Source organism: Dipodomys merriami, unplaced genomic scaffold (genome assembly GCF_024711535.1).
Source record: "Dipodomys merriami isolate MVZ:Mamm:240054 unplaced genomic scaffold, mDipMer1.0.p SCAF_13, whole genome shotgun sequence".
NCBI classification, from domain to species: domain Eukaryota; kingdom Metazoa; phylum Chordata; class Mammalia; order Rodentia; family Heteromyidae; genus Dipodomys; species Dipodomys merriami.
This window is the reverse complement of record NW_027202604.1, coordinates 37,805,654-37,833,427: the sequence shown is the minus strand read 5'-3', so window position 1 is coordinate 37,833,427 and position 27,774 is coordinate 37,805,654. Positions and strand designations below refer to the sequence as shown.

Below are 27,774 nucleotides of genomic sequence, written 5' to 3'. Positions count from 1 at the left end.
ACCATGCGGGCTGTGGGCAGGGAACCCACAGCGAGTCGGGGACACCCAAGCCCTCGCCCCCCCCCCCCACGCTGCCTCTGGCACTTCACAGGAACCCACCTAGGGTTCAAGACCCCTGGGCCAGGAGTCTGGAAGGTTCCTGGCCTGTGATCCCAGGCCCCAGCCCAACCCGTCTGCCCCCCCTCCCCGCTCCGCCCCCAGGTCTGCCGGGCACCGCGCCGGACCTGGAAAAGAGGAAGCAGATTTTTGGGCAAAACTTTATACCTCCGAAGAAGCCAAAAACTTTCCTGCAGCTGGTGTGGGAGGCGCTGCAGGATGTGACGCTCATCATCCTGGAGATCGCCGCCATCATCTCCCTGGGCCTGTCCTTCTACCACCCACCCGGGGAGAGCAACGAAGGTAGGGGGACGCGTGGGGGGTGAGGGGGGGCTCCCAGGCACTCCGGAGGGCGCCCAGGATTCAGGACTCACCCAGAGACTGTGAGCAGCCCAGCGGGGCCCAGAGCTTCCCGGGTATGAAGTACAAGAATTAGACCCCATAGGGATGGACACCATGAGCATGTGAACCCCGGTTCTGAGCAGAAGCCACAAGCGCCCATCTCACAGATGAGGAGCCCGAGGCTCAGGGAGAGCAGGGTCCCGGGCTCACGGCATCCCAGTGACTACGTTGTTTTGTTTTGCTGGAGCCGAGCACCACAGAGCGGGTGATTTTAATGAGCAGGAAGGTATCCCTCCATGGTCTGGCAGGCCAGCGTTGCCCAGGAGACCATACAATCGAGTCATTTAAGCCAACAGCTCCAATCTTACAAGTAATAATAATACTCAAGTTGATTTTTCTGTCCCCCACAGAGGGTTTAAAGAATGAGAGGGGAGCTGGGAAGGGGTCCCGGTGGTACAGCGCTTGCCTGGCATGCACGAGACCCTGGGTTCCATTCCTCAGCACCACATAAGCAAAAAAAGTTGGAAGTGGCGCTGTGTCTCAGTGGTAGAGCGCTAGCCTTGAGCTGAAGAGCTGAGGGACAGCGCCCAGGCTGAGCTCAGGCCCCAAAACAAATAAAAATAAATAAGTAAAGACACGAGAGGAGGACACAACTCACATGATGGGGCCAAATCAGCCCGGCTGGAAAAGGAAGGGAAGCGAAATAAACCAGCAATCACTGATCCCATGATTGAGCTTCCAGGCAGCCAGGGCAGGAAAGGAAGTTAGATGATTCGAACAGTCAAGTGATCAATGAGGAGGAAGATGGCTTGTCTCCCGATGACGAACTCTGAGATGGACTTTCTCGAGGACGTTGTAGGAGACGCGCAGTGGGCAGACTTCTCTGTGACGTTCTATGGCGGATGGTGAAGTTCAGACGTGGCTACTTGGGGAAGCCTTGAACGGAGCTAGGGGCAGCACACAGAGTAGGACCACAGTTATTTCTGTGCCATCCTGACTTGGGAAGGGGCTGGTGTAGTCACCTGTGGCAGGGGGCACGTGGGCAGGTGTCCCCCTACCCCACAAGCTGAGGCGGCTGCGCAGGAGCCCCCGCTGGGACCCAGCAAACCGTGCCGCTCCTGGGCCTGTCCCTCGGCGCGCTGCCTCGGGGAGGGCCGGGTCGAGTCACGCAGACCCACGGCCTCCCGTGGCCTCCCGGGCAGGACTAGCTCAGAGGGACGCTGGCGGAGGGCGAGGCAGAGATGTGGGGCTCCTGTGGGGGACCCCCTTCCAGACGGAGCAGAGACCGAGGCCTGGGTCGGGGCAGCTCTGCCCAGACCCCGGGACTGTAGGTGGTCGGGCTGGAGTCACGAGCACCAGCATGCATGTGTCCGGGTTGGGCCCTGTACCTCAGTGTCTTAATCCCTCCCGTGCCAGGACTGCTGCCCTGTGCTGAGTGACACGGGCAAAGCACACAGTAGGTGCTTTACAGGGTGCTGTGCTGAGTGACATGGGAAAGGCATACAGTAGGTACTTTACAGTGTGCTGTGCTGAGTGATGAGGAAAGGCACACAGTAGGTGCTTTATAGAGTACCGTACTGAGTGACATGGGCAAGGCACACAGTAGGTGCTTTACAGGGTGCTGTGCTGAGTGACATGGGCAAGGCACACAGTAGGTGTTTTATAGAGCACAATGCTGAGTGACACGGGCAAAGCACACAGGTGCTGTGCAGAGTGACGTGGGAAAGGCACACAGTAGGTGTTTTACAGAGCACTGTGGCTCCACCACTTCAAAGGATTTTCTTGGGTGTCAGGCCCTGGTACCCACGTGGTAGGAGGCATCTTCATTTTCCTGATGAATAGGCAGACTGGGGTTCCGGGGGCTGGGGAGTTCCCCGAGGCCCTGCCGACAGGGGCAAGCTGCAGCTCACACTCCCCAGAGCAGGCAGAGCAGCGGCTCCCGGGCCCCTGTCCCAGGATCCCCAGAAAGACTTCAGTAGAGTCTGCTGTGCCTCCTGCCTCCCCCTGCCCCCGCCCCGCCCACCACACCAGGGCTGGTCCCGGGGTCCTGCACCCCGAAGGCTAAGGCCCAACCCTGCAGCGCACCATCTCTTCCACCACACCAAGACTCAGTGGGACCCCCACCCCCGGGAGTTTCTCAGGATTGATTTCTCAGGAAATCAAGCTAGTAAGCTGGGGGGGAGAGGGGAGGGGAGGGCTTGTACGCAAGGCCTGGGCTCTGTCCCTGAGCTTTTGTGCTCAAGACTAGTGTTCTACCACTTGGAGCCACAGCGCCACTTCTGGCTTCTTGGTACTTAATTGGAGATAAGTCTCACAGGCCTGCCTGGGGTGGCTGAGAACCGTGATCCTCAGATCTCAGTCCCTGAGTAGCTAGGATTGCAGGTGGGAGCCACTGATCACCCGGCTGTCACCTCATTTTGCAGATGAGAAAAGGAAAGCATATGGTGGCATAACAGGATTCGAACTCAGGGCTAACCTAACTTCCTGATTCAAAAGCAGGGTTGGCACTCTACTTCTTGAGCCACAGCCCCGCTTCTGACTATTTGATGGTTAATTGGACCTAAGAGTCTCATGAACTTTCCTGCCTGGTCTGGCTTCAAACCACAGTCTCAGATCTCAGCCTCCTGAGTAGCTAGGATGACAGGAGTTGAGCCACCGGCGCCCAGCTTCACAGGTGGACTTTAAACCCAGACTGTGGCCCCTCCGACCTGGGGACATTCTTCACCCGCTTCCTTCTGCTCCCTGCAGGGTGTGCAACAGCCCAGGGAGGGGCAGAGGATGAGGGAGAGGCGGAAGCCGGCTGGATCGAGGGGGCTGCCATCCTCCTCTCCGTCATCTGCGTGGTCCTGGTCACCGCCTTCAATGACTGGAGCAAGGAGAAGCAGTTCCGAGGTCTGCAGAGCCGCATCGAGCAGGAGCAGAAGTTCACTGTGGTCCGGGCCGGCCAAGTGGTCCAGATTCCTGTGGCTGAGATTGTGGTCGGGGACATTGCCCAGATCAAATATGGCAAGTGTCCCCAGCATGGTTCTAGAACTAGAGTCTCGGCAGAAGGGAGCCACGCCAGGACAGGGCAGACAACCTGGCTTAGAAGCCAAGTGAGTCCCTGAAGGACTGGCCCAAGCCAGCCTGTGATCTGAGGTCCTGGAGGAGATAGGACTCCCGAATCCATTCAAGCCAGAAATCAAATGCATGACACACGTACCACTCTCTGCGCACCTCTACCCATAGCAGACATTACTAATGGATCCCAGCTCTGCGGCCTCCCCAACACAACATTCCAAGCTTGTGAGTTCCATTTTCCATGCCTGAGGCGGCCGTGAATGGACCACAGTTGGGCTAGAGGAGGTGTTGGAGGAGGCAGAATGTTCTGGGCCTGTGACAAATGAGAAAGTGGGTAGGCTGGGTCCAAAGGAGGCGGGGGAGGACTACATGTGTGCTGGGTAAGTAGAGGCAGGCAGTGGGAGAGAGATCAGCACACCCCTCCTCCCTCCGCCCCACGGGGCTTGATTAGCTGAGCCTTCTCAGCTCTCAAAGCACGACCTATTCGCTTAAGAACTTCCCCTAACTATCCAGCCAGGCCAGGCGCTGCTTGTTTTGAAGGACAGGGGTAGGCCTGCTATTGGGCCCAGGCCCTGCCCTGCAGGCCGGGACCTCCTCCAGGGCCTGGGTCACAAGCTGCCAGCCACGGCTGCCACGTTGGTTCTGCACACTGAGTGCCCCCAGCCTGGGTGACCGCCCCAGACGCTACTGACCGCTCCGTCCCTCCGCCAGGCGACCTCCTCCCTGCCGACGGCCTCTTCATCCAGGGCAACGACCTCAAGATCGACGAGAGCTCCCTGACGGGCGAGTCGGACCAGGTGCGCAAGTCCGTGGACAAAGACCCCATGCTGCTGTCAGGTGAGCTAGCCAGCGGGCACCAGGGAGGGCGGAGGCGGCATCCGGTGTCCCCAGCACCCTGAGGTGCATGCGCCGTAGCCGGCGGCCTCACGCGGGAGTTCCCGAGAGCTCAGCCTCCAGCGAGAACTCCGTCCGTTTCTCCTAGTCCACAGCATCCCGGTCCCCTAGAGCATCCCCTCCCGGGACTGAGAAAGAATCTACCGGGCGACGGCCTCACGCCAGGCAGAGGGGACAGCAGAGGGAAAGGCCCACTGATGGACCGTGCTGGAGAGTCTGGGAGCAGATGGAGAAAGTGGGGGACGGGAGGGGCAGGTGTCCCCAGCCTCCTTCGGAGTCGAAGCTCTCCAGAGTGGTTTTAAGGGTGGCTGGCTACGCTGGCATTCTAAACGCTGGTGTAGGGGACAAGAAGGACCCTGCAGGGCCAGGGAGCAGCCAGGAGGGTCAACCTCCCTGCAAAGACCAACCCTCCCCAAACCTTGATTGTCTGGTAGGGCTCAGCAGACATCCCCTGAGCCTCTGCTCTAGGCCAGGTCAGGACCAGGCCCTGGGACCTGCGCCGTAATTCCCCCCCAGCCCCCGTCCTCGGGACCCCAGCCCAGGTGTACTTGGGGGAGCAGACTGACGAACAGTTCGTCTGCAGCAGAGGTGTGAGAAGGTGCCGCCCGAAAGCCAAAAAAGGAGCAAATCCCCAGCGGAGGTGGCGCTAAGCTGGGTTTTAGAGTGTGAATAGGAGCTTGCTGAGTCCAGTTGCAGAGAAAGGGCTTCCTAGCAGAGGTAACGATGTGCAACGGTCCAGTAGTTTGAAGGGGTGCAGAAGGTTCTAGAAATGGAAAGGGGAAGGAAGCACATACTGTGCCCTGGGGTTGATGGGACACGCAAGGTCCCTGCTATGCTGAGTGAGGGGAACAGGGCAAAGGAAGGAGGGAGTAGACAGGAAAGATGAGGGCACAGGGAGGGGTGGGAAGGAGGCCTGGAGCTAGGATGGGGAGTGGAGGCCGGCCAGGGAAGGCCTGTCTGAGCTAAAACCAGCACAGTGAGGCGACCACTCCCAGAGCACCTGAGAACTGAGCCAGGGGCGTCCTGAAGAACATCATCTCAAGACAAGTCTCCCCAGACACACACAGACACATACACACCCACACAGAGGCCAGGCTCTGGTGGCTTACGCCTGTAATCCTAGCTCCTCAGGAGGCTGAGATCTGAGGATCGCGGTTCAAAGCCAGCCTAGGCCAAAAAAGTCCCCATGAGACTGTTATCTCCAGTGAAGCATTCCAAAACCAGAAGTGGTGCTGTGGCTCAAGCAGTAGAGTGCTCGCCTTGAGCACAAAGAAGCTCAGGGGCAGCACCCAGGCCCTGAGTTCAAGGTTCACACACACAAAAAAACCAGACACTCCTAGCTCACACACACACACACACACACACGGTGTGTGACCCTTCACTGCTAGGGAGAACCCCGTTCTCGGAGCGCAGAGCTGCGGGCTGGGGACTCAGCGGCCGCCCCTCCTCAGGTACCCACGTGATGGAGGGCTCGGGGCGCATGGTGGTGACGGCTGTGGGAGTGAACTCTCAGACCGGCATCATCTTTACCCTGCTGGGGGCCGGAGGAGAAGAGGAAGAGAAGAAAGACAAAAAAGGTGAGCCCGCCCTCCTGCACACCCACCGGGAGAGGAGTTTCTCAGGCCACGTTGTTTTGTTGTTGGTTACGAGTTCATTCCACGTGGTGAGGGAGAGCCTCTGTGTCTGCGCCCGTGCCCACACCCCCTCCTGCGCCCCGAGGCCCTGCGGAGGTCAGGCGGGCTGTCTGTTCCATCTCCGGGGTCTTGTCCCAGTCTCTGTGTTGTCCAGTCATGTCGTGGACCCCCCCTTGCCCTCCAAGGGCAGGCCCAGGGTGCTGAGTGTGTTCCTGGGTCTCTGGCTGGGGCAGTAGAAGCAGCCGGCGTGAGCCGGCCTCTGCGTACCCCGATAGTCAAGTCCATGCTTAGGAATGTTCCTTCCACTGAGCAGAGCTGAAGCCCGGACTCCGTCTGCCCTGTACTCTGGGGAGAATCCCCGGCACCCAGAATTGCTGGGGTCTGGGAGAGGGAGAGGAGCGGCCGGTGACCCTCCATGAGGACAGAGCCCATCTCTGGTTAGTCCCCTCCCAAGATTCCAGCTCTCCTCGTTCCCCAGAAGAACAATAGCGCTAAGCTGATGTCTGGAAAACCAGCCTGGAGAGATTGCCAGGGGAGAAGAGTCCAGTGACAGGACCGGGGGCGGGGAGGGGGGTCACGCGGGGGTCGAGGAGTGGAGTCCCAGAGGACGCCATGATAGTGACCGTGCGCCAGGTGAGCATCTGTGCCCAGGATGGCCGGGCTGGCCAGGGCAGGCCATAGACAGCGGGGCAGATCTGAGCGCTCAGGTAAGACGCAGCAGCCTCTGGGACCGGCTGAGGAGCAACCCCACCCCAACCCCCCCCCCAGTGCCCACGGTCCAGCCCCATGTCTGAAAACCCAGGATGAAGGTAGGTCCCAACAACCCCAGGAGTCCGTTCACTCCCTCACTAGACACGCACCCGTGAGGCAGGGCGCGGGGGGCCTTAGCTTCCTGTGGGGAGGGGAAGTGGGGCACCACCCAAAAGACAACTCAGTCAGGGCTGGGCCTCCCCGTGCCCCATAGCTCAGCTGGCTAGAGAGGTCACGTAGAGCCTGCCAACCGCACCTTCCCATCTCCTGTGTGTATGCGTGCGTGTGCGTGCGTGTGCGCAGAAGACATGGGTATGTGTGCTTCTTCATTAACATGTCTCAAAAATCATCACACAGGTGTGCAGAAGGGGGATGGCGCTCAGCTGCCAGGTACAGTAAGACCCACCCCCCCCGGGTGAGGGGCCGGGAGAGTCGCTGCAGCCTTAGGCACAGGCCTGACACCAGACCAGTCACACACCCTGACGAGGCCAGAGCCCGCTGGGCTCTCCGTCCCGCACCCCCCCACAGATGCCCCTCTGTGCCCCTTGTGCCATGCCAGGTGGGCAGGACTAGCCAGCTCCCCTCTCTGCCCTTCCGTGACTTCACTCCATGGCCAACGTCAAGTAGCCATCTGCCCACCGGCCTCCACCTGGCCACACCACAGCACCTCTGCACCCCACAGAGCCCCCCAACCCCCCCCCATGCACATGGCCGACCTGCTCACCAGTCCCTCCTCCTCCTCCTGCAGAAAAAGCAAGCAGGGGCAGACGTGCCCGCCCCTGCCATCTCATCTCAGTCTTAGATAAACACCTTCCCGGTGTTTTTGAGGTGGCCTTTTTGGCAGCGGCTGATCCCACGTGGAGGTTCCAAGGCCAGCACGGTTAGAGGAGGAGGACGGGCAACAGGCGGAAGGCCTGATCTTAGCCTCCAGCACGCAGCACCCCTCTAGGACACCCCAACCCTGCACTGGTGTCCACTGCCCCCCCACTCACAGAACTCTGGGTGCTGATTCCCCAGCGGTCCCGCCTCCGTGGACCCAGTGGCCCAACTGGGGGCTCCACCTGACCAGCTGGGCTAGCAGGGCCGAGAGAGCCCCCCCAAATTAAAATGCCATCCTCCTGAGCCCCTCTCGTGCTCCATGCTTGGTGTTGAACACCCCTCACATCTCCATGGGAGCATTTCACCCCCCGCCCCCCGCATTGGCGTTTCTTCATTTCCAGTAGAGATATTCTTTGCGTCTCTGTCCTTGTGGCTCCCTCCATTGTGACGCTCATTTTCCATCCCTCCCACCCCACAGCGGCAGACGGTGCGGCAGCTGCCAATGCTGCTGATAGCGCAAATGCCAGCCTAGTCAATGGTACGTCTCCAGGGCCAGCCCTCCAGCCGGGGCGGGGGGCCTGTCCTCCCCCCAGCTCTGGCTTTCTCTCCTTGGATGACCTTGGAGGGGCGTGGGTCACCCTGGGTCACTCTGTCCCCCACGGGGTGGGCAGGCACTTAAGAGAGGAGCCATGGCCGGTCAGGACATCAACTCCAGGCCTGCTGGTCACTACCAAAAAGGCTCCGTGTGGGCCTTGGATACCCCCATCCCCTCCCTCAGGGGCACCAACCATGGGACATGGCTTGGGCCTCATATTTAGCCCCCCAAAAGTACAGTCCTGCCAGACCTGGCCCTCTCCTAAGCACCTTCTGGCCCCGCTTTGGGCAGGTGGCCCGGGTGGGGGAAGGGGTCAGGACCTGAGCTGAAGCCTGTCTCTGGGCCCTGCACCAAGCACCCCGCCTCTGATCCAATCCCCGGAGGCAGCAGGGCCCCCGCCAGGCTTCACCTCCTCAGCCTGGCCCACAGCATGGCCGAGCCACTGGTTTCCGGGTCTTTCTCCACCCCTCCCCCCCATGGATCACGCGGGCAGCGGTGTGCTCAGACTCAGGCAGGTTCTGTGGTTCACATGTAGACTGGTGTTTCTGGCTGTTTGCTGTGCTGAAGCGTCTGTGGGTCTGCATTCTCACTGCCCCTTGTTGGGGGGGGCGGGCACAGGGTCTGCCCGCGGCCTGGGGTCTTCAGCGTATCCTTCTCTTGCACGGGCAGGGCTGAGGTTACACCCACCAGCCTGAGCCATGCAAAGACGTCAGCTCGGAGCTCTCCCCGCTCCGAGAAAGACTTCCGTGGGCTCAAGTTCCACCCTGTTCTCCAGGCTAGGGAACAAGATGGTGGCAGGCCGTGCGTGGAGGGGTGAGAGCCCGAAGGAGCCAAGGGAGAGACAGAAGGATTTCCCCCCTTCATCCTTGCAGATCTGTCTCTAGCTGCAGGTTTTTCTCTCGTTCTACCATCTCTCCTGTAAAACCCGCAGACTCTGGTCAGCCCTGCCCTCCCCGCCCACCCCTACCCCTGGCCGAGATACCTCCAACGTGGGCAAGCACACCGTGGCATGAACGCCAGGGGCTGCCCACGGCGCTCCTGCTCACAGGTGCTGGCTCAGAAAGAGGAAGGGGACGTGAGGGCTGGGAGAAGCGTCGTGGGGTAGAGAGGGGACAGAGAGAATCAGCATGGACAAAGCCACTGCTGGGAAAGAAGGAACACCTTCACCCAGGGAGCGGCAGGCAGATGCCACCCATCCTGACCAGTGCCAGGAGGAGGGGGGCGGGGAGAGGTTTTACTTCCGAAACTACCACCAGAAACCCGCAGCCTCCCAGAAAACACGCATCTTCTCCTGGGTGTCAGGTACCATTGCAAGCCTTCTGTACTCTCCCCCTCATGAGATCCTTGGAACAGCCCCCTGCCTAAGTTTCCTTGCCCCTACTTTAAAGATGAGGAAACCCGTAGCTCGATGAGATCAAGACATTAGTCCAAGTTCCAACACTGGAGAGTAGCAGAGCCAGGATTTGAACTCAGAACCCAGATCTAGCCACAGGCAAAGTGTGTACTTCTCCTGTTGATCTCAACCCCCTCCTTCCCCTATACCATGGACTGTATCTTGTAAATTTCACAAGGAAAGGAAGAAGCTATCCCCCCTAAGAAAATGACCCCGTGGTTAACGAGGAGTAAGGCTGTGGTGAGCACCTGTAATCTCAGCACTCGGGAGTCTGAGGTGGGAAGATGGGGTTTGAGACCAGCCTGGGGCATATAACGAGACCCTGTCTTACAGAAGCCATGGCTGGGGATGTAGCACAGCGGCAGAGCACCGATCGTGTGTAAGGCGTTGGGTTCCAGCCCAACACTGACCCCCCCCAAAAAAAAGTTTGAGAACCGCTGGACAGTGAATTGGTCCCTGCCTTGCCACAGAAGCCGTGAGACCCTGGAAGGTGCTGTGTGTTGTACAGTGGGAAGTGGTGAGAAGGCTTCTCGGGCTATTTTGACAGAGGGGCCTTGCCCCAGTGGGTTTGCTGTGCCCCATAGTTTTGCTCTTGGGGATGGGGGGATGGGAGTGCTCTAAGCCATCCTCACTGGGATGTGATTGGACCACCTAGAGTCCCCCCCCATGATCAGAAATGCATGTCTGACTCCACCCCCTGCCAGTCCTGTGGGAATCTAATTCTAACCAATTGTGGGCAGGAGGGAACCTGATGGCATTTCACCTGTCTTCTGAACTAAATCTTGATGACGTAGATAACAAGGAGAAAAGACACCGTGGGTGGCCATGATTCCCCACCTCCCCACCCCACCCCCAACTCTGCTCTCCCAAGATCACCTGGACAAGGTGGATGGGTTCTCTCTCATCTGGGAGACGTCGCCATGGTGATTTTAGTATGTTTCTATTTACTCATACGTCACGTATGATCACGGCTCTAATCAGGCTTGATGGCGGAGTCACGTGGGACTCCTGATGTTGGTTCACACAGCACAGGGCTCTTCCTAGCACCCGTGCGGTTGGCATTGTATCCGAGAGGGAAGAAAGGCACAGGAAGAGAAGCCACAACTCCTAGTCTCCTCCCTAGGTGTCTGTTCTCCAAAGCTCGTCTCTCAGGGGAACCCCCCCCCGGGAACCTAGCGCCTCATGCCCACAGCCCTCGTCATACACAGAGAACTGGCCCTCTCGAGCAGCCATGGGGGGCACCAGAGGCAGAGATGGGACTCCAGGCCCCTCATCCTGAATCATATCCCCGGGTCCCGCGTGGGGCCACGGCTGGATGTCCCACACAGAGCGGGGCCAGGCAGGCACCAAATTGGCAGAGAAGAGCCCTAAATAAGTCCCTCGCTTCTGACAAACCAGGCCATCTGCACTGAAGCGCTCCCACAACGGCCCTCCCTTCCTCCAACATACGCGCTCCTGACGATCTTTCTGGTAATAAAAGAGTAAATTGCTAGCTGGGTCCAATGGGCTTGCGCACATCTGATGATATGCAGAGCGAGCCGAGGCCCCTGGAGCCTTCTAAACAAGAGTCCTGACGCCCAGTCCTCCGTGCCCCTTAGCCTAGTTAGTGAAATAACTTTAAGAAATAAAAAGTAATCATAACAATGTTTTTTTTATTTGCTCTAAAAAAAAAAAAAACCAGAAGTTTTCTCTCTGTTGTCTTTTAATCCAGTGACAGAATTTCCTGATAGAGAAGCGGTGGCTTTCTCTTTCAGAGCTAGGGTGGGCCGCTGACCTACATAACGGGGGGCACTGGAAACAGCACTGACCAAAAGCCAGGCTGGGGACCCCAGCAATCATGTCTTCCCACGGAGTCACTGAAAAAGTGGGTGAGAGTGGCAGGCTGTGATTCGGAGAATCAAGCTACATCCGAACCTCCCAGTGCCTCGGTTTCCCCGTCAGTATACTGACAGCATTGACCTTGCAGGTGGCCAAAAGCTGAGCCAGGAGTGTGGTTAGAATGGGAAGGGTAGGCCGCTTTCCCGAGGGGGCCCCGAGTCCCCGCCGTACCCCCTTGATACCCTACACTGGACTCGGTAGATGAGACCTGCACAGACGGCCTTCAGGCCAGCTCTCCACTTTCCCACTAAGACCCAGACTGCCACCCTCTCCAAGCCTCAGTTTCCCTGTAAAAGAGCATCCTCCAGCCTTCGCCGGGGAGGCTGTGGTGAAGGAGCACTAGATCATCATGGAGACTTCATGGGCCGGGCATCCACGGGCTTGGCGGTGGCTGTGCACAGATAGCCCGGCTTCTTAGGCCTCTCCTCCATGCCAAGCCGGAGACCCAGCTCTGGGTGGGTCCCGCAGGCCTGGTGTGTGGGTGAGCACAGGTGAAGGCCGTGGCTCAGGAGAGGTAGTGAACATCTGAGCGTCCAGTGCTGGCCAAGGCTAGGGAGGAGGCCACAGGCAGCCCGCTGACCTGTGGGAGGCCCAGACCCAGTACCTCCCCTGCACAAGGCAGCATTTGGTCTGCTGTGGGGAGGGGGCCCAGGGGGCTCCCAGACCCACCCTAGCCTGTCCACTGCGGCCTGAGACACTGCTTCACCCTGGAATCAGGTCATGACCAGGAGGCTCCCAGACACCTCAGGAGGCCCCTCCACCCTGCTTGCTTTCAAGGGTGCTGGCAGGGTTCAGCCCTCAGAGAGACAAGGAGAAAGGAGAAATCCCCACCCCCACTGCGAAGCCAGAGGGCAGGTCCTCCCTCCCCCTCCCTCCCTCCTTCCCTCCCTCCCTCCATCTCTCTTCTGTCTGTCTCTGTCTCTCTCTGTCTCTGTCTCTGTCTCTTCCCCCACCCTCATTTTCTTTTCTTTTACTGGAAAAAAAAGAGGATGTAGCTGAGCCAAGTTTTCCATTCCTCAAACACAGTAACCAAGCTAGCCATAAAAGCCCTAATTGGGGCCTGGGATTTTTTTTTCCTTCCAGCAGACTCAGCTCCCTTTCAGCTTCATACATAGTCCTTTATTCTCTAAGAAATTATGAAATTATTTCAACAGAAATCCTCTCGCAAACAGGCTCCGGTGACTCACGCCTGTGATTCTAGCTCCTCAGGAGGCTGAGATCTGAGGATCACGGTTCAAAGCCAGCCCAGCAGGAAAATCTGTGAGACTCTTATCTCCAATTAACCACACACACACACACACAAAAAAAAAAAACAACTGAAAGTGGAGCTGTGGCTCAAGTGAAAAAATAAATAAATAAAGGAGAACACAGGGCCCTGAGTTCAAGCCCCAGTATTGGAAGGAAGGAAGGGAGGGAGGGAGGGAGGAAGGAAGAAAGGGAGGGAGGGCCTTTCTTCTGCATCCTCTAGAGAATCAAGAGCCACTTAGACAGCAGCCCAGAGGCTAATGCCATCAGCCTGGCCCTTATTCCGGAGCATCCCCCGTGGACCCCAGTAGCCCAGCCCTTCTTCCATCTGTGCTGTGAAAGTCCGTAGCCTGTTGCGTCTTGGTGATGACCAACCTGTCCTGTCTGTTCTCTGTTGTCTGTTAAAATTCTTTGTCGTGTAGGTAAAATGCAGGATGGCAATGTGGACAGCAACCAGAGCAAAGGTAACCTTCTGTACTGACCGCACTGAGTCCTCTCAGCCGCACCTGCGTGGCCGGCGCCTTGTGGGGGGAGGGGGGCTGTGACTCTAGTGGTGCAGGGCCAGATTCACAGGTGTCCCCGCCGGGCTGGGGGCCCCCCTCCAGGCTGGCGTCTGCTGAGCCTCTGCCCATTTGGTGGAGGTTGGGAAGCTGGTCCTTTGAGACCGGTACAGAGGGAGAAGGGCTGTCCAGTCTGGTGTAAAGGACCCAGGCCCTCCTTCTATCCCGTGCTGACAAGCCCTTGCTGGCTGGAAGTGGGAACTCGGTGCCCGTGCCAGGCACAGCCATGCCCGCAGACACCCGCTTTTTCCTCTTAAACTTTGTCCCTTCCGTCATCCCAACCACCAGGCCCCTGGGGCACAATGGGAAGCCACACCCTCTGTCTTGTCTGAGCGTGGAAAGGCTGAGGGGCCCTTTGGGGTTGGATCTGTGGGCCTACGCAGACCCCAAGAGGACCCAGCTTCTTCTAGGAATCAGGGTGAGGCCCCATGAGTCCAGGCTGTGTCCCCGATTCCCGGTGCCAGGCGATGGACGCCTCTGGAAGCCAGATCCCGCTGAATGGGACACATCCCATCCCAGCTTCTGTGCCGGCCATGCGGGGCTCACAGGGGGAAGTGGGACCCTCCTCCCCTCCCCCACCGGGCAGGCAGCGTGGCCCCAGCGTCCCCCACCTGCGGGCTGACCTGTGTGCGTGTCTGTGTCTGTATGCACACATGTGTGCTCTCCCCTCTCCCCTGCAGCCAAGCAACAGGACGGGGCGGCCGCCATGGAGATGCAGCCCCTGAAAAGCGCGGAGGGCGGCGACGCCGATGACAAGAAGAAGGCCAATATGCACAAGAAGGAGAAATCGGTGCTGCAGGGCAAGCTCACCAAGCTGGCTGTGCAGATCGGCAAGGCGGGTGAGTGGGCCACGGGCGGAGAGGTTGCGCCTTGCGCACAGGAGCCAGTCGGGTCCTGTATACTGCGGGCACTCAGCGCTCAGCTCAGCGAAACGCTGGGACTGATGGCAGGCAGCAGGTGCTGAGTTCCGGCTACGGCTACAAGGACGCTGGAGACTTGGCCGGCTCCGGGCCTCCGTCTCCTCCCCGTGGGTCTCGGGATGTGTGGTCCCCACCGGCAGGGCTCTGGGCACACCGGGCACGTGTTTACTTGGCCCCTGCAGGGTTGCGGAGGGGCAGGTGCTGAAGGCCTGGAGTTCTAGGCAGGCCTGGACTTCATTCTGAGGGCATTGGGATTCGAGGGAGAGAAGGGAAGAGCAGGGGCGGATGTGTGCTTTATAATGACCATCTAGTCTGGACGGGAGGTGGAAGGCAGCGCCAGGAGCCCGTGGAGAAAGTCTTACCTGGGTCCCAGAGACACAATCCAAGCTTCCCAACAGAGGTGGCAGCTGCAGGTGACGGCTGGGGACGGGCCGTGACAGCCCCAGCCGCGGAGCTGAGCCCAGCTGCAGGGTGTACCCCGGCCGCCCGGGCACCAGCCCCGGCCTCCCCTCCCGGCTGAGGAGATGGCACCCTCCAGGCCTCCCCAGCTGGCCGCTCACCCCTCCATGGCTGTCTCCCAGCTCTAATTATAGACACCGCGGCACGGGGAAAGGAAGCAAATTATAGGCCTGGTTGTCTATATTTAAACTTGGGGGGCTGGTGACAGCGCCTGGCTGCTGGGCGCTTGGCTTCCTGCCCCTGCCACCGTCAGACAGGGAGAGAAGCCGGGGCTGAGGCTCCACAGCTGGAGGTGGGGTGGGGGCGACAGGCCCGGGGAATTCCTCCATCCCGCCCGGCAGCGCCCCCCTCGCCGGAGAGAAGAGGTGCCAACCCCTCTGTGACCTTCACAGTCCTCACGACCCCCTCCCCAGCTCACCCCACCCAGAACGGGGTTCGTGGCTCCCTTCCTGCCCCCCCCTTTGGCTGAATTCCCGAAGGCAGAGCTGGGGTGGGGACAGGGGCGGCCCCGGGGTGCAGGCTGCCACTCAGGGACAGAGCAGCCACAAGACCCTCAGAGTTCCAGACACTCCTTGGTCACTCCTCCATCCCTCGAGACCTCTGGGCCTGCTTGGCGGGGCTGCGGCCTGCACCGCGCCCTGAACACAGGCACTAGCCAGTGTTTGGGGATACAGACACCTGCCCAAGTGAGGGACCCAAGGGAGCCCGGGCGGGTCACCAACGGTGGCCCAGCCATGGTGTCTCCCTGGCCGGTGGCCCTCCCTGCCCAAGCCTCCATTTCCTCATCCGAAAGTCCAGGACCCCCAGGTCTCCCCCACTAGCACCTCCTCCCCAAAGCCTTCCTGCCCAGGACCTGTCACGGGGGCCCTGAGACTGTTTGTGATGTGAATGAATAAAGTGATGGGTGCTTCACCTCACTGCACACAGCTCTGCACCCACAACCACACACGTGTGTACGCACGTGTGTGTGTGTGTGTGTGTGTGTGTGTGTGTGTGTGTGCTGGGGCTTGAACTCAGGGCCTGAGAGCTATCCCTGAGATCATCCTCTGGTACTCCACCACTTGAGCCATACCTCTACTTCCAGCTTTTTGCTGGTTAATTGTAGATGAGTCTTACCAAGGCTGACTTCAGACTAGAATCAGATCTCAACTTCCTGAGGATTGCAGGCATGAGCCACCAGTGTCTGGCTTGCACAATTGGTTTTTTTCTCTGTGTGTGTATGTGTGTTTGTGTGTGTGTGTGTGTGTGTGTGTGCACACAGGTGTGCTCCAGTGTTAGTCCTGGACTTGAGGTCAGGGCCTAGGTGCTGTCCCTGAGCTTTTTCTCTCAAAGATAGCACTCTATCTCTCTAAGCCACAGCACCACTTCTGGTTTTCTGGTGGTTAATTGGAGATAAGAGTCTCACGGACTTTCCTGCCCAGGCTGGCTTTGAACCGCGATCCTCAGATCTCAGCCTCCTGAGTTGCTAGAATCACAGGCGTGAGCCATGGGCACCCGGCCATCTCACAGGGTCCTCATGCCCTGTGCAGCTCTTCAGCTCCTTTTTCAGGATGGCCTGCACTGCCCTAGGCACTTGGCACGCATTTCCACATGGTGAGGTTGGCAAAGCCGCATGAAGGAACCCGTGTGCCCATTGCTCAGAAAAGGAGGCTGAGGCTCCCTGAGGACCAAGGGCTTGCTCCGGGTACAGCGCAAGGAATCAGCAGGGCTATGAGGGGAGCTGGGGTCAAGCCGGCACCTGCCCCGCCCCTCCGCCGGAGCCCCCTGAGCGGCTGTCCCTGTGTTGTAGGTCTGGTGATGTCGGCCATCACCGTCATCATCCTGGTTCTGTACTTCACTGTGGACACCTTTGTGGTCAACAAGAAGCCGTGGCTGGCTGAGTGCACGCCGGTGTACGTGCAGTACTTCGTCAAGTTCTTCATCATCGGCGTGACGGTGCTGGTGGTGGCCGTGCCCGAGGGCCTCCCGCTGGCCGTCACCATCTCGCTGGCCTACTCGGTGAAGGTGAGAGGGTGGAGCGCAGGACGCAGCCAGGGGCAGGGATGCAGGGGGTGCTGGGTAATGCTTCTGGCCAAGGAGGTAAAGCCGGGGGGGGGGGGAGCCAGGGACGCAGAGGGTGCTGGGTAAGCTTCTGGCCAAGGAGGTAAAGCGGGGGGGGGGGGGGGGAGCCAGGGATGCAGGGGGTGCTGGGTAATGCTTCTGGCCAAGGAGGTAAAGCGGGGGGGGGGGGGGGGGGAGCCAGGGACGCAGAGGGTGCTGGGTAATGCTTCTGGCCAAGGAGGTAAAGTGGGGGGGGGGGGGCCAGGAAGGAGCCTTCCAGCTTTTCTGGTGCTTCATTGGAGATAAGAGTCTCATGGACTTTCCTGCTCAGGCTGGCTTTGAACTATGATCCTCAGATCTCAGCCTCCTGAGTAGCTAGGATGACAGGTGTGAGCCACCGGCGCCTGGCTTAGAGTCTGGTTTTAGGGGAACCCCTTCCCGCCGATACAGGCTGAAAAATGAAGGGGTTTTACCTGCAGGTCACCGGAGCGCTGGGGAAGGTCGGGCTGGGCCTCTCCTGAAGGCTGACCCGTGGGCACAGCCCACCTCCTCCTGCCGAGGCGGTCGGTGCTCCTCCACTGCGCCCTCGTGGTCACCCCAGGCCCTCCCACCCCACTCGTCTGCTCCCTTTGCTCTGGGGTTCCCCCACCTTCGAGGGCAGAGGCTTGAGAGCTCCCCTTTCCCAGGGTTCAATGCCAGGTGGTCCCTACAGGGTGAGGTACAGGCGTGGGGTGTGTGTGTGTGTGTGTGTGTGTGTGTGTGTGTGTGCACGCGTGTGTGTTCTGAGGAGCTGGCAGGGCCGCCCAGGCACAGCAAGCATCAGTTTGCACACTGGAATTTGGACTGTGTCCTCTGGTGTAATTTCATACAGAGAGATCTCCCGGCGGCTGCCAGCGAGCGGCAGCTCAGCGTAAGAGATACCCACTCGTCGCCACCCTGTTTTAGGATTCTCGAATAAACTCCATCTCCCAGCGCCAAGCCCAAGGAGCTCACGGCGCAAAGCTCCCTGGCACCGGGGCCCAGCGGGGGCACCCTGGGGGGGGTGAGAGGCGCCCGCCCAGGGTTCTCCTGGAGCTGGGAGGGGGAAGGGGCGGACGCCGTGAGCCTCTGCCCTCTGCACATTGTGTCTCTGGCATCTGCCACCTTTGTTTGTCACAGCTCACGTTACTGGTGTGGCCACCTGATCAATTTGTAGTGCCAGGGCGAAGGAGGCTGCTCTTCCCCCCGAGCCTGGCCCTGGAGCCGCCTCGGAGGATACAGCTGTGAGCAGTTGGGTCACGCTGCCCAGCAGAGGCAAAATGCGAGCTCCAAGTGTTGCCTTCAATCCCCCAGAACCACCTTCTTCAACAAGTAAGAAGGAACAGGAGCCGGGCGACGGTGGCTCACGCCTGTCATCCTAGCTACTCAGGAGGCTGAGATCTGAGGATCACTGTTCAAAGCCAGCCTGGGCAGGAAAGACCGTGAGACTCTGATCTCCAGTAAACCACCAGAAAACCAGAAGTGGCGCTGTGGCTCAAGTGGTAGAGCGCTAGCCTTGAGCTGAAGAGCTGAGGGACAGCACCCAGGCCCAGAGTTCAAGCCCCACAACCAACAAAAAAATAAAGAAAGAAGGAACAGGAGATATTAACTTTAATAACACCATTTACTTAACCAGTTCAACATATAATCAATATAAACATAATAGAGATTTTTTTCCCCTTTGGCAGCACTGGGGTTTGAACTCAGGGCCTTGCGCTTCTCAGCAGCCGCGCCACCGCGTGAGCCACACTTCCAGCCCCATTTTCCTTTGGTTATTTTCAGGATGTTTATGCACAGAGCGGCCTAGGCTGTCAGCCTCTCACTTGTGCTTCCTGGGTCCCAGGGGATGACAGACAGACGCCACCACACCCAGCCATCGGTTGAAATGGAGTCCCACACACTTTTATACCTGGCCTTGAAACGACAGTCGACTGATCTCTGTCTCCCAAGTTAGCTAGGATTTCAGGAGTGAGCCACAACACCGGCTTGGTACTCCTCTTGTCTCCTAGTTACAGAGAGTCATCATGAGGAACAAGGACACAGGAAATCAAATCCCTATTCACACACTAGGAGTCCATCTGATTCCGCGTGTAGCAGCTTTCATGTCTGCCTGGTCAGGTGGGGCCAGCGTTGTCAGGAACCTGCCTGAGAATTGCTCGATTTGCATTCCTTGTTTGAGAACCTAGAAGCAGTTAGGAATGGGAAGCAGGGCCAAGGCGAAAAAGAGCCATAAATAAATAGCCAGGCACCAGTAGCTCATGTCTGTCATCCTAGCTACTCAGGAGGCTGAGATCTGAGGATCCCAGTTCAAAGCCAGCCTGGGCAGGAAAGTCTGTGGGACTCTTATCTCAAATGAACCACCAGAAAACCAGAAGTGGAACTGTGGCTCAAATGGTAGAGGGCTGGCCTTGAGCTGAAGAGCTCAGGGACAGCAAGCACCCTGTGTTCAAGCCCCACAACTGACCAAAAGAAGTCAATAAAAGTCTGAAGTTCCATCCCTCAAGAGATAATAACATGGATTTGCTATCTTTCCAGTTATTTTCCTGTATCTATAAACATGTATATAGCCCAGCAAAAAATTGTCTCATTTGAGAAAAACCCATAGCCAAATGTGAAAGAGTTGTGTTGAGTGAAAAACAAGGTATTTGAAGTGATCAGGGAACACTCAGCCTTTGTGTGTCGGTGTGTATATCTGTGTGTGTGCGCACGCACACGTGCGTGTGAACACATGCATGCATGTGCATACATCAGTACCAGGGCTTAAACTCAGCACCCTGAGCTTTTGTCGGCTTTCTTGCTCACGACTGGCACTCTTACACTTGAGCCATGGCTCCACTTCTGGCTTTCTGCTGATTACTTAGAGGTAACAGTCTGGCAGAGTTGGCCTCAAACCATGATCCTCAGATCTCAGCCTCCCAGGTAGCCAGGATTACAGGCGTGAGTCACCAGCACGTGCCCGGCTTCCAACCTTGATTTTTACCTTTCCCACTCTTTTCTCCATAAAGAATATAGATTACCTCTGCAGCACGAATCAGTCCGTTCCGAATGATAAAGCAGAACGGAAGGGTGCACGCCTGAACCCCCTGCTCCCCAAGCCCAGGTGCTAGCGGCTGCTCCTCCATCATCCTCTCCCCTCCCCTCCCCCCAGAAAATGATGAAGGACAACAACCTGGTGCGACACTTGGACGCCTGCGAGACCATGGGCAACGCCACCGCCATCTGCTCGGACAAGACAGGCACGCTCACCACCAACCGCATGACGGTGGTGCAGGCCTACGTGGGCGATGTCCACTACAAAGAGATCCCAGAGCCCAGCTCCATCAATGCCAAGACCCTGGAGCTGCTGGTCAACGCCATCGCCATCAACAGCGCCTACACCACCAAGATCTTGGTAAGTGGTGCCCATCCACGACCTCTGCCGGGGGTCACGGCCGCCCACAGGGGTGGGACACGGGAGTCCACAGGCTGAGTCATGTGACTGGCACCTTCAACTAGAGTCCGAGCTCGTCACCTAATAAGCAACCCATTTCTCTTTGATTTACTATTAATGTGGTTATAATGGTTGTGTGACCAAATAGAAAAGGTTATTGATCATTATTACTATGGATTGCTGTGACTAGAGTGGTGTCTGGCAGTTTGGGGATTTGAACTCATGACCTTGCTAGGTAGAGGCTCGACCACTTGAACCATTCCCTGAGTAGGGTCTTGCTTTTGCCCTCCTATTTCTGCTTTCTGTGTAGCTGGGATCTTAGGCATGTGCCATCACACCCTGCTTGGTCTTTGGGACAGGGTCCTGCTGTTCTATGCCGCTGCCCTGGACTGTAATTCCGTTTGTGCTCTCTGCCGGGGCTGGAGTGACAGCACCACATCACCACCTAGCTTTTTCTGCTGAGATCCAATCTCACCAACATTTTCCGCAGGCTGGCCTATCTCCACCTCCCAAGTAGCTGAGATTACCAAGCCACTGAATATTATCTTTAAATCCTACCATTGAGCCCCCCAAAAAACACCTTGTTGCTGATTGCTTTTGCTACATCTCAAACCATTCCAAACTTGGTGTCTCAAAACAACTACGTGCAGATGGTCTTACATAGCCTGGGGTTCCCAGTCCACTGAGTCAACCAACCACGGGTCAGAAGTATTCAGAAAAACTGGTGGCTCACGCCTGTCATCCTAGCTACTCAGGAGACTGGGATCTGAGTATCATGGTTCAAAGCCAACCTGGGCAGGAAAGTCCGTGAGACTCTTATCTCCAATGAACAACCAAAAACTGGAAGTGGCGCTGTGGCTCAAGTGGTAGAGCGCTCGCCTTGAGCTGAAGAGCTGAGGGACAGCGCCCAGGCCCAGCATTCAAGCCCTATGACGGACCAAAAAACAAACAACAACAACAAAAAAAAAAAAAAACAGAGGCTAAATCTAAGGATCAAGCATCAAAGCCAGCCAGACAGACGGATCTGGCAGATTCCTATCCCCCAGGGATGGTCAGCTCTCAGCCCTCTGGATGAGCTAGGGGTGCAGGCGTGAGCCACCGCTGCTTCATAGCAACCTTTCCTGTAGTGTGAGGAGAAGCTATCTGGTATGTATTGTGGATTCCGGTCTGGCGTTCTTCAGCCCATCATCCTTTGATCTTAGCTGTCACTCACGGATCTCATTTTCAATACGTGGCCTGTGGCTACACCGGACACTGGCGAAGGGCTGAGCTCTTGGGCCTGGAACTGTACTGGCTACAGCTCTGAGGTGGACGGGGTGCTTGGGGCAGCCGCAGGTCCGGCCCTGCCCGCCCAGGGCCCCATCCCCTCCCTCCCCACAGCCCAGCACAATAGCAGCACCTCAATGCTTCACAGCGTGGGAGCCAGGATGAAGGGCTCCGAGGAATTGCACAACCACAGCACCAACCTCTGAGTCTGTCGTGATAAAAAAGCCAAGAGAGAAAAGCGGGTGTGGGCCGGGCGGGAGCGGCCTGCTTAGTAACGCGAGCTCAGAGCTCAGGCTCACGGAGACAAATGGAATGACGGAGAGACAGCTCTGCCATTTGCCACTATGAATTGTTCGAAATCCTTTTAGAGGAAAATTAAAATAATTCACGGAGGGTAATAAAATGCCGGGTGTGCTGCAGGCCTGACTGCGCAGCTCTCTTGGGCAAAGGAGTAATTAGGCATTTTGAGTTAAGTCCTCCTGTGTTGTCATTTTCTTTGGGGTGGGGGAAGCTATTGTAGAAAAGGCATAAAACTCCGGAAAGCACCAGAAAGTTAATTATTAAATTGAGCATGTGTATTTGTGTTTAAGTACAGCACACGGCCTATAACAGAGGAGGCTCTTGACATTCGGCCCCCACCCCACCCCCAACGACAGAAAACAAAGCTGTGGCAACAAAGCTCCCGCCGCAATGGTCAGAGCACTTGGAGCTGGAGCCGGCGCTGGTGGCTCACACCTGAGGATCTCGGTTCAAAGCCAGCCCGGGCCAGAAAGTCCGTGAGACTCTCATCTCCAATTAATCACCACAAAAAAAGAGAAATGGAGCTGCGGCTCAAGAGGTAGAGCGCTCGCCTTGAGCACAAAAGCTCAGGGCCAGGGCACGGTCCCTGGGGTCAAGCCCCAGGACCCGTACAAGGAAAAAAACCCTAGAAGTCAGGAGCCAGCCGAGCCACTGGGTGCTGAGACCCCCGTCAACGTGACTGGGAGAGCTGACCTCTAACCTGCCCTCCTCCTCCCTGCCCGGCTCCCTGTCGACCTGTGTGTGGGCGGCCCGGGGAGTAGGAGTCTGATCTGAGACCCATGCTGCGTGTAGGGTAGCGAGGACGCGGGCCTGCTTATTGCTATTTCTGCCTCATCAACGTCTCTCCAGGCTCGGGGTTAACTCTGGCAGCAATTTCCACCCCCACGCCACCCACGCCCGCTGGCTGCAAATTAAGTGTACGCGTGGGTGGGCTTGCTGAGTGCAAAAGCCAGCTTCCCACAGTGCCACACTGTGTGGTTCCACACACAGCGCGCGCTGGAGATGACACCGCGGACTGGGCTGGAGCCCAGCGGCACAGCGCTTGCCTCGGTGCCAAGGACCTGGGTTTGATTTCCTACAAGAAAACAAGACAGAGACAGAGAACCCATGAGTGGCCGCCAGAGCCAGCAAGGGAGGTAACCGTGGTGTGAAGAGCAGCCCAGGGGCCCTGGTGGCAAGCCGTCCTCTTTCTCCACCTTGGCAGAAGTCTAGGAATCTGAGCCTGGTGCCATTCGAAAGAACTAAAAATGGGTGCAGTGGCTCACGCCTGTAATCCTAGCTACTTGGAAGACTTAGATTGGGAGAATTGGGGTTTCAGGGCAGCCCAGGCCAGAAGAAAAAAAGTTCACAAGACATCTCCACCAATAAAGCCTGGGCATTGTGGTGCAGGCCGCCATCCGACTACACAGGAAGCGCTAATCGGAGGACAGTGGTCCGGGCCTGCGTGAATGATAAACAATAGGGGCATTCAAAAAATAGCTGAGGCAGAAAGGCTTGGGGCTATGGCTCAAATGGTAGGAGTGCCGGTCTAACAAGTACAAGGCCCTGAGTTCAAACCCCAGAACCCCCAAAAGAAAAGAAAAATGTGGAACAGATATGATACGATGTCAAGGTTGTGCAAAGTAGAGCTAGGCATCGTGGTGCATGACTGTAATCCCAGCTTCTCAGAAGGCAGAGGTAGGGATCAAGGTCCAAAAAGGGCTGGAAGTGCAGGGTGCTGTTGGCTCATGCCTCTAATCCTAGCTACTCAGTCGGCTGAGCACTGAGGATCACGGTTCAAAGCCAGCCTGGGCAGGAAAGTCTGTGAGACTCTTTTTTTGGGGGGGGAGGGGGTCCAGTCGTGGGCCTGAACTCTGGGCCTGGGCGCTGCCCCTCAGCTCTTCTGCTCAAGGCTAGAGCTCTACCACTTGAGCCACAGCACCACTTCCGGCTTTTTTCTTTTTGCTTATGTGGTGCTGAGGAATCGAACCCAGGGCTTCATGCATGCAAGGCAAGCGCTCTACCACTGAGCCACCTTCCCAGCCCCCCCCCCTTCCCAGTGAGACTCTTATCTCCAATAAACCACTCGAAAACCTAAAGTGGAGCTGTGGCTCAAGCAGTACAGCGCTAGACTTGAGCTGAAGAGCACAGGGACAGCGCCCAAGCCCAGAGTTCAAGCCCTATGACTGACCAAAAAAAAAAAAAAAAGCGCTGGAAGTGAGGCTGTGGTGGTAGAGCACTCACTAGGCCAAACCCCAGCGTTGCCACGGTAAAAAGATTCTGCACAGCAGCATCCAGCTATGCCCCTGTATCGCTAAGCCTTCTGGTTGGAAACGTCATCCTTCTTGCAAAGCTGGTCTTGCATAGTGATTTGCATCCAAGGCCAGGCACAGGGGAGGCCCTGGGGACAGGAGTTCCACTGAGGTCCTGCCCCCGCGAACCACACCCCTGCATCTCTCCACAGCCGCCGGAGAAGGAGGGTGCCCTACCCCGGCAGGTGGGCAACAAGACAGAGTGCGGCCTGCTGGGCTTCGTGCTGGACCTGAAGCAGGACTACGAGCCGGTGCGCAACCAGATGCCGGAGGAGAAGCTGTACAAGGTGTACACCTTCAACTCCGTGCGCAAGTCCATGAGCACCATCGTCAAGATGCCGGACGACAGCTTCCGCATGTACAGCAAGGGCGCTTCCGAGATTGTGCTCAAAAAGTGAGTGGCCCGGCCGGCGCCCGAGGCTCGTGCCCGGCACACTAGCTCCTCGGGAGACAACTGTGGTCCTGGAAATAAGCCTGGAGAGCTGCGCGGGTCACTGCCCCTCGCTGGGCCTCAGTTTCCCCACTTGTGTATTGGAGGGGCTGGTGGAGGGCAGGGGTTCTCGACCCTGGCTGTGTCTTGGAATCACCCTCCGGAGCTCCTTTAACAATCCCCCGAGTCCCGGGCTTAGCCCAGCCAGGTTGGGGCCCTGGATGAGGACGAGGCTCACGCCTGGTGTTTAAGTGGCCCCCATGTGCAGGCAGGTAGAGCCCGCACCACCGAGCCCCCTTTAGGGCTCTGCAGGTTGGGGCCACTTTTCTAGAAGAGTAGTACAGGTCACCTTCCACAGGGAGGCGCTCTCACTCCGTAGCCTAGGCAGAGAGCAAAGGGAGGCCACCTGCTTCCACCCCAGGCTGGGGCTCCAGGCCTACTGGATGTACTGAGGCATTGTGGGACCCGTGACCCGCTGGAGGTGGGGCCCTGGACCAGACCTTCTTCCTCTCCACCCTCCTCCCCAGGTGCTGCAAAATCCTCAGTGGGGCGGGCGAGCCCCGCGTCTTCCGGCCACGAGACCGGGACGAGATGGTGAAGAAGGTGATCGAGCCCATGGCCTGCGACGGGCTCCGTACGATCTGCGTGGCCTACCGCGACTTCCCCAGCAGCCCGGAACCCGACTGGGACAATGAGAGCGACATCCTGAGCGAACTCACCTGCATCTGCGTGGTGGGCATCGAGGACCCCGTGCGGCCCGAGGTAGGCGGCGGCCACGGGGCCGGGCGCCCACAGCCAGCTGAGTGACTGGGCCAAGTCACCTGCCCTCTCTGAGCCTCAGGTCCCCCTGCAAGGCCCCCAGGGAACACTTCTCCCACACACGATGAAGACCAGTGTGGGGCCCGCTTGACATGTGTCCACTCAGAAGGACAGGACGGACCCCATAACCCCCGGGTACTTATTGCCCTTGGGTGGTGGCCTCTGTGAGCTGTCCCCTGGTCACCTGAGGCTGGAGACAGGCATAGGGGGCACCTGCCTTAGAAGCCCTGCCACAGGACCTTGGAGCTCCTAGGACAAGTCCCATGCTGTGTGTGTGTGTGTGTGTGTGTGTGTGTGTGTGTGTGTGTGTGTGTGTGTGTGTGTGCGTGCATGTGTACCCTAGTACCGAGGCTTGAACTCAGGCACTGTCCCTTAGACTTTTTTTCCGCTGGTGCTCTACCATTTGAGCCACAGTTACTTCAGCTTTTAATGGTTAGTTGGTAAGAGTCTCTCGGACTTTCCTGCCTGGGCTGGTTTTGCACTGTGATCCTCAGCTCCCCTCCTCCCGACTGACTAGAATGACGGGCATGAGCCACCCACCGGCGCCCGGGTTCAGATGCGCACTTCGAGGCTGTCAACTGTGTTTGAGAGCAGTGACTTACCGGAGTGAAGGCAGAGACAGGGGACCCTGTACCCTCATGCGGCCCCTGCTGCCCCTTCCTCATGGGTGGCCTCAGTTTCCCCATCTGCCAAGGGTGAATCACTCCATTGCTTTCTTCCCTCGAGTCCACCACATGCATCATCTGATGCCAGGACACAGTAAACACTCACCAGCCCCCGCTGCACCCCCCCACCCCCCCAAGACTTCCTAGAAGCCAGTGGACGCTGGCATGGATGAAAGCGTCAGGAGAGCAGCGGTCTGGGACTCGCTGGGTTGGCCGGGGGTGTTTCGAGCCCTGGGAGTCACAGACAACGGCTGTCACCCAAAACAACAGATGTTTCGAAGCCTTTATTTCATGAAAATAGGAAGTGCCCATTTCCTTGGATGTTTTTCCTTCAGTGAGAAATATTTAGGATAATTTTAGCAAAAGAAGCTACTTGAAAAAAACAACTTTAATGATGATTTTATTCGTCATGGGGAGTATGCTTCAACCAGACTGATACCCAAGGTTTGAGTCTTCTGGGGTTCCCAGGGCCCAGAGCAGGCAAATGCCCCGTGGCTTCTTGGTTGAATGCGTGAATGAGGGAGCGGGGAAAGTACTGACAGACTGGAGGGGTCAGAACAGCCCCAGGAGCACACGGCACGGCACGGCACGTAGAAGCTGAGTACGATGCTCAGACACATGGAGCGACTGAGGGAGGGAGGGCATTCCAGAAGGATCAGAATGGGCCAAGGAGGGGAACTAGGTAAGGATGCATGTTTGTCAGCGTCCCGGTACTGTAACAAAACGCCTGAGGCATCCACTCATGAAGAAGGAGGGCCGCTTCGACTGGCAGTGTCAGAGGTTCCCGCGCATGGTCAGTCGGTCCCATTACTCTTGGGCCTGTCCCGGGGAGACGCACCACGGTAGGGAGCAGAGCTGAGACTCAGGTCATGGCTAGGAAGTGAATGGCAGGGCCAGGAGGCCACAGCCTCCTTGGACCTATTGCTGGGGTCTGGAAAGAGCCTTCCTGCACTTCAGCTCAGGTCCACAAGACACGGGCCACCTCTGCCGGTGCGCCACGAGGCTCACAGAAGCAGACAGGTGGAGGGAGCAGGGACTTGAAGTGTGGAGAAGCCCGTTCACCTACTTCATGCCCGCTACTCCGCGTCTGTGAGCTGGGCCCAGCCCTGCTGAAGGACAGGGCAGCGCTGACAGTCCTCTGAAAATGGGCACACGTTCCCTGGGGGTCCCTTTGTTCCCAAGGTGCTTGGGGTCTTGGACGTAGAAGGAACTTTACTCCATGAGACTCAGGCCCTGGGCACGCGTCCTCCGAGGCAGACGCCACCTCTCCTTGCACACCTCGGGCCGGCCTGCTCCCTCCCTCCACGGTCTGTGGAGGAAGCCTCATGTATTCTTTTAGGTAGCCTGTCATCTTTTTTCTTTTTAATTTTGTGTGTCAGTACTGGGGCTTGAACTCAGTACCTCACTTGCTTAGCTTTTTCACTCAGGGCCGGAGCCATGCCTCCAGCTGCAGGGGGTTTTTTGCTGGTTTATTGGAGGTAAGCGTCTCCTGGACTTTCCTGCCTGGACTGACTTTGAGCCTCAATCCTCAGATCTCAGCCTCCTGCGTGGCTAGGATGACAGGCGTGAGCCACCAGAACCCGTATCATAGCTGTGCCTTTTTTTTCTTCGAGACAGGGTCTCACTATGTAGCTCAGTCTGGCCTTGAACTCGCAATGCCCCGTGCTGAATGCTGGGGTTACAGGCATACACTAGCATATGTGGCTCAGACCTGTCCCCTGGTATGGAGCCAGGGTCACATACAGGTGGAAACAAGTGGCTCTGGGGACACGCATGTACACACACACACACACACACACACACACACACACACACACACACACACCTGAGCGCCGTTCCCCGGGAGCTTGTGCCTTCCTTTGCCCGTCAA

The 27,774-nt window shown here is 57.8% G+C and overlaps 1 protein-coding gene across 13 annotated transcripts in view; it reads left to right on the top strand.

Moving 5' to 3' along the window:
* Positions 1–27,774, top strand: part of LOC138824809 (plasma membrane calcium-transporting ATPase 2) — a 142,997-nt gene that overhangs the window by 94,012 nt on the left and 21,211 nt on the right. For 9 of the 13 annotated variants that reach the window (XM_070019113.1, XM_070019116.1, XM_070019115.1 and 6 more), the window contains 12 exons: positions 202–399; positions 3,187–3,444; positions 4,210–4,335; positions 5,844–5,969; positions 7,134–7,166; positions 8,074–8,133; positions 13,129–13,170; positions 13,947–14,105; positions 16,435–16,649; positions 19,852–20,094; positions 24,143–24,384; positions 24,948–25,182. In XM_070019113.1, coding sequence (XP_069875214.1) covers positions 202–399; positions 3,187–3,444; positions 4,210–4,335; positions 5,844–5,969; positions 7,134–7,166; positions 8,074–8,133; positions 13,129–13,170; positions 13,947–14,105; positions 16,435–16,649; positions 19,852–20,094; positions 24,143–24,384; positions 24,948–25,182 — 1,937 coding nt within the window. The remainder of the gene's footprint in view (positions 1–201; positions 400–3,186; positions 3,445–4,209; positions 4,336–5,843; positions 5,970–7,133; positions 7,167–8,073; positions 8,134–13,128; positions 13,171–13,946; positions 14,106–16,434; positions 16,650–19,851; positions 20,095–24,142; positions 24,385–24,947; positions 25,183–27,774) is intronic. The other 4 variants (XM_070019117.1, XM_070019121.1, XM_070019120.1 and 1 more) reach the window with 2 other exon arrangements.